Below are 14776 nucleotides of genomic sequence, written 5' to 3' on the forward strand. Positions count from 1 at the left end.
GGCACCCGGCATATTCTGTTTCTTGATGCATCTATTACATGGATGTGTTCATTATGTGAATAATCTTGCATTTGTATACTTATAAGTTGTGTTATTATGATTTGTACACTCAAATCTGTGCAGGTTATTATTCAATAAAAATAATGATTTTAAGAAAACGTACAAGTTTATCCTTATCCCAATCTTCTGATTCAGATTCAGATTCAGATTCACTTGCAGGTTCAGATTCCAAATCTGTATGAAAGAATAAAATAACTCCCTTCAGGATGTCATGCACTAGGTTTACATGGGCTTTCAACTCCTTGGCCTTGCTGTCTTTAGAAGATGTTGTCTCTATCTGAGTATTATGATCGTAGAGCAACAGTGTCACAAAGTCCATGGAACTAAGTAGTTTGAGGCATGCCTGCAGTTCCCGCAGCATGATTCGGAAGAAGATAATTCCTGCTCGTTGGACTTCCCCAACTTTTTCCATCTCTGAAAGAATAGAATGACATTGATGACATCACACATTGATGTTGAGTCCCATACATTGCTTTTCCCTAGGATTATAAGCCTATTTCAGGGCTGGGGTTGTGGCTCAGCGGTAGAGCACTTGCCTAATATGTGTGAAGCCCTTGGTTCAAGCCTCAGCACCATATATAAATAAATAAAGATATTGTGTCCAACTACAACTAAAAAAAAAGCCTATTTCAGTAAACATCATTTTCCTCAGGAAAAAGACCATGTCCCATGTTTTATTTTATTTTATTTTTGCAGAACTGGAGATTAAACCCAAGGACTCATGCATGCTAGCATGCTAGGCAAGTCCTTTATCACTGTATATTCCCAGATCTTTTTATTTTTTATTTTGAGACAGGGTCTCACTAAGTTGCAGAGGCTAGCCTTGAACTTGTGATCTTTCTGCCTCAGCCTCCTGAGTCTCTGGGATTAAAGGTATGCATCACCTGGCTCATGTCATATGATTTTAAACTATCTTAGTCTCTCTGTACATGAAATCAAAAGAAATATGGAATTATGCCTGGAAGGAGGCTTTGAGAAAAGGCAAAAACTTGGGTTTCAGAGTTAGACACTTAGTTATTTAAAAAATATTTTTTTTTAAAGAGAGAGGGGAGAGAGAGAGAGAGAGAGAGAGAGAGAGAGAGAGAATTTTTAATATTTATTTTTAGTTCTCGGCGGACACAACATCTTTGTTGGTATGTGGTGCTGAGGATCGAACCCGGGCCGCACGCATGCGAGGCGAGCGCGCTACGGCTTGAGCCACATCCCCAGCCCTAAAAAATATTTTTTAGTTGTCAATGGACCTTTATTTAATTTATTTATATGTGTTGCTGAGGATCAAACCCAGTGCTTCATACATGCTAGGCAAGTGCTCTACCACTGAGCCACAACCCCAGCCCCTAGACCCTTAGTTTTAATGCATTCTTTCTCTCTACTAGTACCATTGTCTCTTTGAGTATCCTTTTCCTCTTTTGTGAGAATGAAGCTAATCCTATTTCCCTGGTGAGCTGTGGGAATTAAATGAAATAACATACAGAAAAATGCTCAGTCTCACTCTTTACACAGAGTGAACACTCAAAGACACGAGTTTTCTTTCTTCTTCTCCTCCTCCTTTTAAGATGGGGTCTCACTATGTTTCTCAGTCTGGTCTTGAATCTAGGCTCAAATGATCCTTCTGCCTAAGCCTCCCAATTGGCTGGGATTACAAGTGTTTGCCACCACACTTGGCTTTCTTCTCTTTTCTTAACATACTATGTAATGGCTAACAACCTTTCCACTTAATCCCACATAGTGTTATACTAATTCATTCTTGCCGAAGGTTTCCATGCCTCTTTCTTGCCCTCCTCTCTAACCTAGTATTATGCTCAGATAGTGAGTGTGAAGCCACAAGAACTGGGTCTAGTCTTGGCTCTGCCACTAGCTTGTAATTGGACTTCAGGCAATCTATTTTTGTGAGCTTTAGATCCTGCATCTGTCAAATGAGATGTTCTGATTGGTTAATGCTGTGTAATGTCTTGGAAAGAGCACCCAAACCTGGGTTCCAATTCAGCCTTTCCCATTTATTGTTTCCTTTCTTTGAACTTCATTTCCCTCACCTGTAAAATGGGTTCTCACCATTTACTTTATAAGATTATGGTAAGGATTAAATGAAAAAACACATTTAAAGTGTCAACACAATGACAGGGCATTTGATAAAGCTAGTTCCATCTTTCCTTTATGAGTCCTTCCAGTTCTAAAATTGTATACTTCTAACCAAAGATAATGTGATTCCATTCCTTTTGCTTTAACTTATAAACACTACTCTTCAGGCTAAGACTGTATAAGGGAATTCATTTCACCTGGAAAAACCTACATATTGAAACAATTCATTTTAGAAACTGCATCCTTCATCACATTGCCTGTGATTTCCCCCAAACCTAAGATTGCCTGTGATTTCCCCCATGAATCCAGACCTTCATAATACCTAAGACAATGTTTTTCTTTATCTCTCCGGAGAATTCTCCTAGTATTTCATAGCAGGCAGCTTGGATCACCTTCATCATTTTCTGTAGATCTTTATATTCTTGATAGAACAACATCCTGGTCTGGCCAATGTTAACATCAAGGGCTCCCAGAGCCTCTCCTGTTCTCTCACGAAGGGGAATTACTATATGGTTTTCTCCATGGGCAGAGGCCAGAACAACTTCTGAACTGTCTGTACACTTGAAGAGGAAATCTCTGAAGCTAAATCCAAAGAAGTACAAGGATGTTAAAATCAACCTATTCACGTCATTCCGCTCAAACATACTGAATTACTCTCTTGTATCCACCTCACTGCCACAATACCAGTCCTGGTTGCTGTTTCATTTGTATAGAATGCTGCATCCCTCAATTTCACATGGTTCTGTCCTTCAGTTCAACTCAGCTCAAACGTCCTCTCAGCATGAAAGCCTTCCTTGATTATCCGATCTAACTAAAGTAGTAGCACCGGGACACTCTGCATCATGATGCTCTGCTTCATTATCTTTTGCCTTGTACATGCGAGGCAAGCACTCTACCAACTGAGCTATATCCCCAGCCCCATCTGCTTCATTATCTTTATCATATAGGAAATTAGTCTTATCTGAGGGTGTACAGTGTTTTGTTTACTTATCTTGGCCAATATGTGTTAGTTGAATGCGGGAAGGAAAGATGAGTGTGTTAGGTCAGGTTCCCTAGAAGCAAAACCTGTGACAAGGATGCTAATGCAAGTAATTTACCAAGGGAGTGCTTTTGGGTAAAACCCATGAGGGACTGAGGGAAGCAGCATAGGGAAGTGGCAGAGGCTAAGTACCAATGTGATTTCAGGTGAAGTCTAGCCTCAGCCTGATCCAAAGGGGTAAGATCTGGGAGGTGAATGTAGTAAAGAACTTGTCCCACCCTGAGGCAAGGGAAGGGTCTCTTGCATCTTTGTGCTCATCAGTCATTGGTTCTAAGCTGCTCTGGGGGTGAGGTAGCAGTTTGTGGTGGAAGAGTTTTCACAAAACTTTTTTTAAAAAATATTTTTAGATGGAGATGGACACAATACTTTTATTTTATTCATTTATTTTTATGTGGTGCTGAGGATTGAACCCAGTACCTTTCGCATATGAGGCAAGTGCTCCACCATTAAGCTACAACCTCAGCCCTTCACAGAATTCATGAGAATACCTCTGGGCAGGTGCTCCAATCACTGGAGGGCACTCCTCCAGGGAAAGTTATAATGTCAAGTGTTGCTTCCTGCAGCAGTATCCACAGAAGCTGGCAAAAGGCATATTGGGCATCTGGGCAGGGTATTCTTTAGCATCTATTTCAGTGAGAGACTGAGATTTTCATGGAAATGCAGTGACTGCTTCTTTCTCTAGTGAATCATAGACACATTTTTCCCCATCTGTATTTGATGTTGGGCTTCCATTCCTTTAAATCATTTGTAAAAATGTTAGTTCTTTGTCTAGCCTCAAAAATCCCATTTAATAGTTCAGAATGTGAATCCAATAATGACAGGTAAGATTAGTCCTTCTGCTAGGTGCTGTGATGTATGCCTCTAATCCCAGCAGCTCGGGAGGCTGAGATAGGAGTATTTCGAGTTCAAGGCCAGCCCCAGCAATTTGGCGAGGCATTAAGCAACTCAGTGAGGCCCTGTCTCTAAATAAAAATACAAAATTGGGCTGGGGATGTGGTTCACTGGTTGAGTGCCCCTGAGTTCAATTCCCAGTACCAATAAATAGATAGATAAATAAATAAATAAATAAATAAATAAGAAAGAAAAAAATTAGTCCTTCTGCTATTCTCATTCCTTGCTACTATTAAGCCATCACTTTTTATATTTGTGAAGACCACAGTAACGATGCATCTATCAAACTTTCCAGGCATATTAAGAAAGGCTATATAGGTCAATAGCATTCCTCCAAAGGCATATGCTCTGAGTTCTACACAGAATCCAGAATATGAGTCTAGGTGTTAAAAGGAATCCAGCAAAATGCTTGACTAACATAGGAATAACCATGTGGGAAAAAAGCTTGAGACTAAATGAACATTCTGGCATGAGGCCAAATTAAAATTTAATTAACATGTATTTAAATATCAAATTAGCCTACTAGTCTGAGATAGGTTAATGCAGTCAGTCCCTTTTGTAATACACGTGTTCTCAGTTAAGATCTGTTTTGTATCTGTACAGATGAATAATGTTCCTTCCCTTCCATAGGTGACAGTCATTCTAAGTAATGTACAACCGGGGACCTATCTAATTTTCTAACTTTCCCTCTCTCCCCTTTCCTTCTTCCTGTTTTCTTTGAAGAAAAAAAATGCACATTAAAAAAATATACATTCACAATCTAGCTAACATTAACAGATGAGCTCTAATAAGTGATATGGAGGGATTATTCATAACCATGGGGGATATTGGATACAGTTATTATTCATAATCATTTTTTGTTGAATTCCATACTTATAAGAAAATCAGAAAATAAAATACTGTCCTGCTTTAAAATACACAATTTTGCAAATTTAATCTAGAATACCAACGAAATCTGTTTTAAAAAGCAGTTGAAAGAAAAGGAGTTACTATGTCCCAGGGAGTCAAATGTTCTAAAAAAGTTTTTGTTTAAAAGCCAACTGATGGAGAATAGATCAGTGGTTTCCAGGTTTAGGAATGGATTGAAAGACTAATTTAGAAGTGTTAGAATTGTTCTGTATCCTTTTGTGCTAATGATTATAAGAAAATGTGCATTATTAAAACTTGCAGGTCTGTAAACAAACAAAACAAATGATTTTTGGTGTATGTAAATTTAAAAATAATAAATAATGAATGTAATAATAAAGCGTAATAATTTTATAATAATGAGGAATGAGTATGCACTAATAAAGGGCAGAAGCTATGTCTTTCATATCTACTATCATACCACTAGATTGTATTCTGGCAATCAAAGAAAACAGACACACTTCATACCTGAAGACACATGTTTTCCTGAAGGTAATAGGGGGATTTGTGTGGATTTCTGTTAGACCCAGCTTCCCTGTAACCATCATATTGCGTAAAACATAGTCTGAATCCTTAAAAAGAGGAAGAGATTTCATTAGAGTAGTAATTAGACCTCATATTCTCTTTAAAGCTTTTGGGGACCAATAAATGGAGAAAAATTAGGAATGTGTAGATGACCTCTAGCTTTAAGGGCAGTGACATTTTATTTATTCAGTACCATTAAAGAACAAAGTATTCCATAAGAGAAAATTTTCAAAAGAATAATATTAAATGCACCAACTTATTTTTTGTAATTATGATAAAACTGTGTGTTTATATTATTTTTCTGATTTTAAAAATGCATTACAGGGGCTGGAGTTGTAGCTCAGCGGTAGAGCACTTGTCTGCATGTGTGAGGCACTGGGTTTGATCCTCAGCACCACATAAAAAATAAACAAACAAAATAAAGGTATTGTGTCCATCTACAACTAAAAAAGAAATTCTTAAAAAAAATGCATTGTATGCTGGGTGTGGTGGCGTATGCCTGTACTCCCAGAAGCTGGGGAGGTTGAGGCAGGAGGATAGAGAGTTCAAAGCCAGCCTCAGCAAAAGTGAGGTACTAAGCAACTCAGTGAGAACCTGTGTCTAAATAAAATACAAATAGGGCTGGGGATGTGGCTCAGTGGTGAGTGCCCCTGAGTTCAATCCCTGGTACCTACTCCCCAAAAAAGGTTGGATCTCTGCCATATGTCTGTAATCCCAGCTACTTGGGAGGCTGAATCAGGAGGATCACAAGTTCAAGGCCAGCCAGGGTAATTTAGAGACTCTTTATCAAAATATAATTTTTTTAAAGGCTGGGGATTTCGCTTAGTGGTAGAACTTTGCTATTATGCATAAGGCTCTGGGTTCAATCCCCAGAACTGCAAAAAAAAAAAAAAAAAAAAAAAAAAAGAATGCATTGTAGAATATTTGGAAAATATAGAAAAGCTCAAACAAAATAAAAACATTTTTTAGAAGAGCTTCTGAAATATCTTTATTTTATTTGTTTATTATTTATATGTGGTCCTGACAATTTAATCGAGTGCCTCACATGCGTTAGGCAAGTGGTGTACCACTGACTTACAACTCCAGTCCCAACAGATACAATTAAAACAAAAAAATCTCCAGTGAGGTCTTTCTCCCTACCAGTTCACTGAAACTGTAAAACAGTTCTTGCCAAGGGGCTACAAGTGACTCTTTCATTTTCAAACCCATTGATTATGGATTTGATTTATCATTTTCATCTACCTCTTGACATCATTTGATTCAGTGAACAATCCCCCTCCCTACCGCCTCTTTTTTTTTTTTTTTTTGGTACTGGGAATTGAAGCAGGGGTATTTACCCACTGAACCACATCCCCAGATCTTCCTCTTCTTCTTTTTAAAATTTTTTTTAGTTGTAGATGGACACAATATCTTTCTTCCTTGATTTATTTTTATGTGGTGCTGAGAATACATGCCTCATACATGCTAGGCAAGTGCTCTACCACTGAGCTATAGCCCCAGCTCCCCCAGCCCTTCTTTATATTTTATTTAGACACAGGGTCTCGCTGAGTTGCTTATGACCTTGACAAGTTGCTGAGGCTGGCTTTGAACTCTCGATCCTCCTGCTTCAGCCTCCCCAGCTGCTGGGATTACAGTTGTGCAACACCATGCCTGGTTTCTCTTCCTGATATACTTTTCTTCACTAGGCTTTTGAGACATCATCTTCTCTTGGTTCTTCTCCTACCTCACTAAACACTCCTTCTATTCTCCTTGCTTCTTCTTTATCTCCTTTACCCCTAAGAGATTTTCAGGGGCTGGGATTGTGGCTCAGTGGTAGAGCACACGCCTTACATGTGTGAGGGTTTGATCCTCAGCACCACATAAAAAATAAAGGTATTGTGTCCATCTACAACCAAAAAAAAATTTTTTTTAAAAAGAGGTTTTCAACCTGTAGGTCAAAACCTTTGAAAATATTTTTGAGTCTTGATGAATATTTTTTTTTGTAGAAACTAGTTATTTAAAAATAGACATGATTATTGCTGTGGGTATATATGTGACTGCATGACCAATGTAATTCTGCAACCTGTACACTCGGAAAAATGAGAAATTATATCCCATATGATTCAAATCTATGATATGTCAAGATCATTGTACTGTCATGTGTAACTAATTAAAACAAATTTAAAAAATGGAAAAAAGAAACTAGTTATTTATAAGAAAGCAATATTAATATATTTAGTAAAATACACTAAACCGTAGGAAAGAACAATTCAATTAAGGGAAATAAAGTGAAGTTCTTATATGCCCCCTTTAAAAAAAATAACTCTTGGAATAAAAGAGAAACTCTAATAAGGGGATCCATAGTGGCTGTATGCTGAATTGTTCTTGGAAGATGAACAACAGCTTTGTGAAGTGAAACTTTTTCTTGATTCCACACTCCCTGACCTCAAATGTTCTACCAAACTCTAGATGAAAAATGTTTTCTACATTATACTTGGTGTCTTGGTTTGATTTGCACTGCCAAAACAGAATATCCCAGACTGGGTAATTTATAAAGAAGAGAATTTTATTTTTTATAGTTTTGGAGGTTGACATCCAGTATCAAGGTGTCAGCATTTAGTTAAGTTTTTCTTCTGATGGAAGGCTTAGGGTGAGAAAGGGCTAGAGATCAAACTTGCAGTCTCCAGTCCTTTTATAATCAGAATTAATCCATTTATGAGGGTGGAGAATCATGACCTAAACACCTTTCATTAAGCCTCACCTCCCTGCACAACAGGAACTTGTGATCCTCCTGCTTCAGCCTCCTGAGAAGCTGAGATTACAGGTCTGCACTAATATACCCAGAATCCTCTTTTTCTTTCTTTCTTTCTTTTTTTTTTAAATTTATTTCTTACATACATGACAATAGTGGAGTGCATTACATTCATAATTATCCATTCCACAGCACAATTTTTTGTAACTCTGTATATAAATTATGCTCACACCAAATTATGCCATTATACATAAGCTCTCTTTTTTTGCATAAAATTCTTAATACACCTTTATACCACCATTTATCATATCTCTGTTTGTATATAAGGTATGTTGACACCAAATTCACATCTTCAAACATGTTTTTTGTATAATGATGACCCTCTCCTTCCACCATCCTAGATATTCCCCTTCTCCCTCCTTTTCCCTCCCACCCCTATTCCCTTCCTAGAGGTAATCTTCCTCCCATGCTCTCCCTCCCTACCTCACTTTGAGTCTCCCCTCTTATATCAGAGAAAACATTCGGTATTTGTTTTTTTGGGATTGGCTAACTTCACTTAGCATAATCTTCTCTAATGCTATCCATTTCCCTGCAAATGCCATGATCTTATTCTTTTTTAATGCTGAATAATACATAATCTTCTTTTAAATTAAACAAACAACTCTCATTAAAGGGGCTGGAGTGGGGGTACAACACTTACCTAGCCCATTATGGGTTTGATCCCCAGCACTGCAAAACAAACAAATAAACAAACAACCCCAAACCCCCATAGATTCACATGTAACTGTTAAGTCGTTTGCCAAATAGGTGGCAATTTCCCCCCAGTTTATCACTAATAGCTTAATTTTATTTACTTATTTTGTAGCTCTGGGGATTGAAGCCAGGGCTTCAAGCATACCAGGCAAGTGCCCTACCATGAGATACATCCTCAGCCCTTTTTATTTATTTATTCTTTCTTTTGAGGCTGGGTTTCTCTAAATTGCCCACGTTGGTCTAAAATCTGTGATCTCTCTGCCTCAGTTTCCTGAGTAGCTGGGATCGTAGGTGTGTACCACCCTGCCTGGCAACAACTCAGCTTTTTTTTTATACTGGGGATTAAATCTATGGGCACTTTATCACTGAACCATTTTTATTTTTTATTTATCTCACTTAGTAAGTCGCTTAGAGCCTTGCTAAATTGTTGAGGTTGGCCTGGAATCTTCAATTTTCCTGCCTCAGTCTCCCAAGTTTCTGGGGCTGCAGGTGTGCATGCCTCCATACCTGGCAGCTCTCAGCTATTTTTAACCTCAAAATCTAACCATAGCATCTTGTACCTAGGAGAAAATCCTAACTAGAAGCTTAGATAGGCTGTTCTGGTCTCTGCCCCACTGTGACTTCACTCAAACCCTGATTGCTGATGGACCTCCTCTCACCTCACCTTTCAACATGGTCTTCTCTGTTACCATGAAACAGCCCTGGGGATATACCATGACCTTTGAGACTTTGTCCATGTTGTCACGATTCTGAGATTATACACCATGGAAGCCAAGTTTCTTGATGATTGCTCTGGGCCATTTTGGCCTTTTCCATGGTACCTACATATTATTTTCCTTAAGGTCCTGAATAGGAAATTCTGAATCCTCCCCAGACCTCCACACACTTTGGCCTCACTGGGAAGTAGCCCATAAGATGGGGTAGACTACTCCAGACACAAGGACACTTCAAGGCTCCCACTTCCACTCCAAATCATCCCCCTCACAAGAGCAGTTCCAACAATGAGGTATTCTCCACCTCACGGCATGGCTACCCTACCAAGAGTATGTGATTCTACTTTTCTATGGCCAAGGCTTCATTAGTTCGCCCCAGGCACTGAAGGAGGAAGCCCAGACCTGGTAGGAAGGAAAGGAAAAAAGAAGCCAGGAGGGAAGGACGATGACTGTGGTAGGCAAGGCAAAGAACTGGGAGACAACCAAGATGAGGCCACCACGTGATTAGGCACACTGCAGAATCATTTAGCTTTTCTTTTTTTTTTTTTTCATTTAGCTTTTCTGAAAGGAAGATTCCTTTCCATTCATTCTCATCATATAAAAAAATCCTTATGTTAACTGTAAAAATGTAAAGCAAACATCAAGAATTCATCATATTATAGGTGGGGAATGTAGCTCAGTATAAAGCACCTCTGGATTCAATTCCCATCTCCACAATTCTGGTGGATATTGCCAATTTGGCCACCAGGACATATCTCAGGATGAGTTAAAAAGTTTTCTTTCTTGGGTTTTCCAAATTGGAATTTTTTACTAAGGCATCTGACTTGCCTTATGGAGAAAGCCCATCTTTTTCCAGAATGACAAAGCTAACATGCAGAGGGAAGCAAATGTGAGAAGTGGAAAGATAAAGAACATGATTGAGCCCTAATGCTATTGAATGACCTGGATCTGGTCATGGTGGAAGCCACCTTGATGCCTACCTTTTCTTCATTTGGGTCACAGTCAATTCTCTCTTTTGTCCAAGGCAGTTTGAGATAGATTTCTGACACTCATAACTAAGGGTCTTGAGTTGGAGTCATAAGAAACAACTCTAGTTAGTCTTAATGACTGACTAATATGGTTTTTAGATATTAGTAAAACATCAACATCTAGTAACTCTGTTACATTGAAGGGGTCTAACACTGCCAAGGCTTGCCTACCTGGTGTGGGCTAGGCTCAACAAAGTATGTAGTGATGGAGATGATGTTGGATGTGACATTGAAGAGCCAGCCAATGCCAGTGATCACAATATGAAGGATGTGCTCCCGGCTGTGAACGTAGTGATAGGCAGTGCTAAAGACATTGGCAACACCCTGAAAGGGAGAAAATTCAAATGACCTTTTCTTTTTTAAAAGAGTAAAATAAATAATTATTAATGCATCAATTTGATTATCTTAAATTAATGATAATCTACTTTCTACAAATTATTCATCAGTTCTCCAAAGGCAGTGCTCCTGATTCTACTTATAAAAAAAAAGGATCACAAAGAAATCAAAGATGTATGGGCTGGAGATGTTAGTTCAGTGGTAGAGCACTTGCCTAGCATGCATGAGGCCCTTAGTCTGATTACCAACATCACACACACACACATAAACACACACACAGTATAAAGAGAGATCTACTTAATTTTTTATGCTTTGCTTTCTGATAATTACCCAGTGAAATTTATGATATGTACTAGTGGAGAACAGAGTCAGAAGACTCTAAATTAAGAAAAAAATATTTAAAAGACAAGATTCTAGCCCTGGGCAGATGGGTAGGAACTGTCCTGATCCAATGCCAATACTAATGTTTGCACATGCCTATTGCCATCAAAGCAGCAGTGTAGGATATGCTTGGTTCCAGGGTTTGCAATATGCTACATGACGTTTTCCTATAGGTATAAAGAGACTTTGATCCACAGAGAAGAGAGGGAAATCTACCAAATCCATCTGTGGTCTTGTTGTTGTAGAAAACTCTTAAGAACCACAAAATCTTCAAAGTTATATGCATTTACAATTTAGGACTTAAGGCATCTAAAAGTAACCCAGGACCCTTTATCTCCAAGGGCTAGAGAGTCTACTTATAATTTGTAATTCATTTGTACATGTTCACTAATAATATGGCTCACCTACTGATAACTTCACAATCCTCCATGTCATTCTCATGTCAGATGAGAATGAATCTTATTATTAAAAAAGATGTCCAGAGAAAAAAAATTCTACCACTTTCTTCAGTTATCCACCTCATAAAGTGGAAAGAGAAAATGAAAAATAATGGTAAGTGAACAGAGAGCCAAGGGCTTACAGGGCAACAAATGACAAGGGAAAAGTAAGTTCCTGACTTGCTGCTACATTCTACAGTCCTTGCCTCCATAAAGGCTTTGAATTTTCCTTTATTGTAATTTCTATCCCTAAAATTATATCAAAATGCTTTAGAGGGCTGCGGTTATGGCTCAGAGGCAGAGCACTCGCCTGGCATGTGTGAGTTTCTGGGTTTGATCCTCAGCACCACAGTGGTAGAGTGTTTGCCTAGCATTCATGAGGCACTGGGTTTAATCCCCACTACCACCAGCAAAAAAAAAAAAAAAAAAAAAAAAAAAGATTTCTAGCCTCACTTGCACAAGGCCCTGGGTTCAATCCCCATGCAACCCCTATACACACACACACACACACACACACACACACATACACATACACATATATACATATAATATATAGTGTCTACCTATAACTAAAAAAATAAATATTTTTTTTTAAAATGCTGTAGTATGCTCCAGTTATTCCATTGTCTTAAAAATGACTTTGTGTGTGTGTGTGTGTGTGTGTGTGTGTGTGTGAGTGTGTGTATGTGTGTGTGTGTGTGTGGTCTAACTTGAAAACATGAATATTTAAGAAATATTTTCTTTATTCTTTGTCCTCAAAAATTGTAACACTGAAATCAAGAGCTATTTGGATGCATATCATATTTAGCACATTTTGTAGAAAGAATAAAGGATTAGTTAATAAAACACAAATATACTCCTTTTAAAGTTTTATTCCTATTTTATGGGGTCTTAGTCAGTGATTTAATTGTTGGATTTCTGTTCCACAGCATCAAACTCTATTCCTATGATTAATGCATATAGTCCCCAAAAGGCTGAAGCATAGATGTACAACTGAGACTGAGAGTCCTTTTATAAGTAATGGGGGACCTTTCCAAAGTCTGACAAATATAGGGAACAGGAGCAAGCATGATAATATTGTTTATTAACAAGGCTTTACTCTAGTAAAGATTTTCAGGTTTCACTTTTTAAGAAGTATAAAACAAGAGGCCTTTTTAAATATAGGAGAGGCAATCCTACCACTGTTCTTGAAGACTTCTGTGACTTACCTGATAGAATCTGATCTCATGAGGTAAGAAGATGTTTATTTTGTGGGGATCTCTAAGTGTGTCAACTGCCAGGACCCCAAAGATCCTCATATATGCATCATGCAGAGGCAGAGCCAGTAATGACCCATTTCGATCATTCTTATTACGGGAATGGTTCCAGAAGATGATGTTCCCATGGTACTGTACTTGGGGGACATGGACTGGCTTCCCTTCATCCACTACTGAAAAGCTTAAGAAAAGGGACATCAAGATAGGAATAAGACAGGAGGAGGATTTAGTAAATCACTGAGGTAACTAGATCAATTCTCTATCCACAATTATGGGCATTTATATGTAAGAGCACTGGATTCAAATAAGATTACCAGTTTAGAGGGTCTGATTTGAGGGAAGGACTTAAAAGACAATCTTAGATCTTGCCAGAGAAAATATATATAAACTGAATTAAGGAGACATAATTTATTGAGCTGATACCGTGAAACAGAGTCCCTAGGTGGGAAATCATTGCCAAAGAGTAAGCTCTAGAATTAATTAACTGAAACCATTCAAAACTGGAAACATTAGGGTCTGGGGCTGGGGCTCAGCGGTAGCGTACTTGTCTGGCATGTGTGAGGCACTGGGTTTGATTCTCAGCACCACATGTTAATAAATAAAATTAAGGTCTATCAACAATTTAAAAAATATTAAAAAAAACTGGAAACATCAGTTCCCACTCTAGAAGCCTGGTAACTTGAGACATTTCTCTCTGGAGCAACTCACTAGGATTTGGAGGTGCTAGTTTGTTGTTGTTGTTGTTTAGGAAGATAAAACCAGTCACTTCAAGGAGTTCTCACCTGATTCCTTCCATGTCCCGGTAAAGTACTCTGTTCAGTACGAATGAAGCGTCATCTAGGGTACAAGCCACATTTCTCAGTAGAACAGACCCTCGATCAGGCAGTAGTTCATTTTCTTCTAAGAGGGAAATGTGAGCACTAATCTTCTTATTTCCATGAGTTTCAGCATCCTGTGGCACAACATTTCTGAAAATGTATTTACCAACAGCCACAGAACTCCCCTAATCCCTCTACCACCCAGTTTGTGAACATGGCACCAATAATTTCAATTTATTGAGTACATGATGCAGGTACTACCATTCATGGGCAGTGGGGAAAAGGCTGACACCACAAATGACCTCCAAAACTGAGTTTTCATGCGTGGAATAGATTTTTTTCTAAAGCCAACTAAACTGCTTTACTGAAAACAAAATCAAAACAAAACCAAACCTCTCAAGTCTAATCAAATTAAAGGTTTAAAACTTAAATTCTTTCAAACTACTGTCATGTTTTCTGGGCTTCAGTTAAAAGTACTGGTTTTAGAGAGCTGCATCAAGAAGATGCCTTCATTTCACTCATATCTCTTGGCCATTTAAATATGTGAAATTGAAAAAAAAATGCTTCCAAGGAATTATTAACACAATTTACATATTTGATCTATGCCATTTCAGGAAAAGGTTTCTTGGAGCCTGAGGGTTCAGACTTTCTGCATTTACTATTTCTAATTAAAATAATTAAAAATCTCTATATCAAAAAATTAAATTATTAACAGTATTATGTGATAACACACATTGAATATATTCATAAAGTGGGGACATAAGAGACACTTGATATTTGTCTCTTCTTACTATTTATTTAGGTTTGTTTTTCAAACTTTCTT

General features: G+C 38.0%; 1 protein-coding gene across 1 annotated transcript in view; it reads right to left on the bottom strand.

Annotated features, from left to right (window-relative positions):
- The window catches only part of EFCAB5 (EF-hand calcium binding domain 5), a gene marked incomplete at both ends in the record, with an annotated part of 153456 nt that overhangs the window by 29003 nt on the left and 109677 nt on the right, over window positions 1-14776 (bottom strand). The window contains 6 exons of the mRNA XM_081269962.1: window positions 164-474; window positions 2462-2715; window positions 5444-5547; window positions 10897-11049; window positions 13088-13316; window positions 13918-14087. Of these exons, the coding sequence (XP_081126088.1) occupies window positions 164-474; window positions 2462-2715; window positions 5444-5547; window positions 10897-11049; window positions 13088-13316; window positions 13918-14087 (1221 nt within the window). The remainder of the gene's footprint in view (window positions 1-163; window positions 475-2461; window positions 2716-5443; window positions 5548-10896; window positions 11050-13087; window positions 13317-13917; window positions 14088-14776) is intronic.

Source organism: Spermophilus citellus (assembly GCF_964194105.1).
Source record: "Spermophilus citellus genome assembly, chromosome: 17".
Lineage (NCBI taxonomy): Eukaryota > Metazoa > Chordata > Mammalia > Rodentia > Sciuridae > Spermophilus > Spermophilus citellus.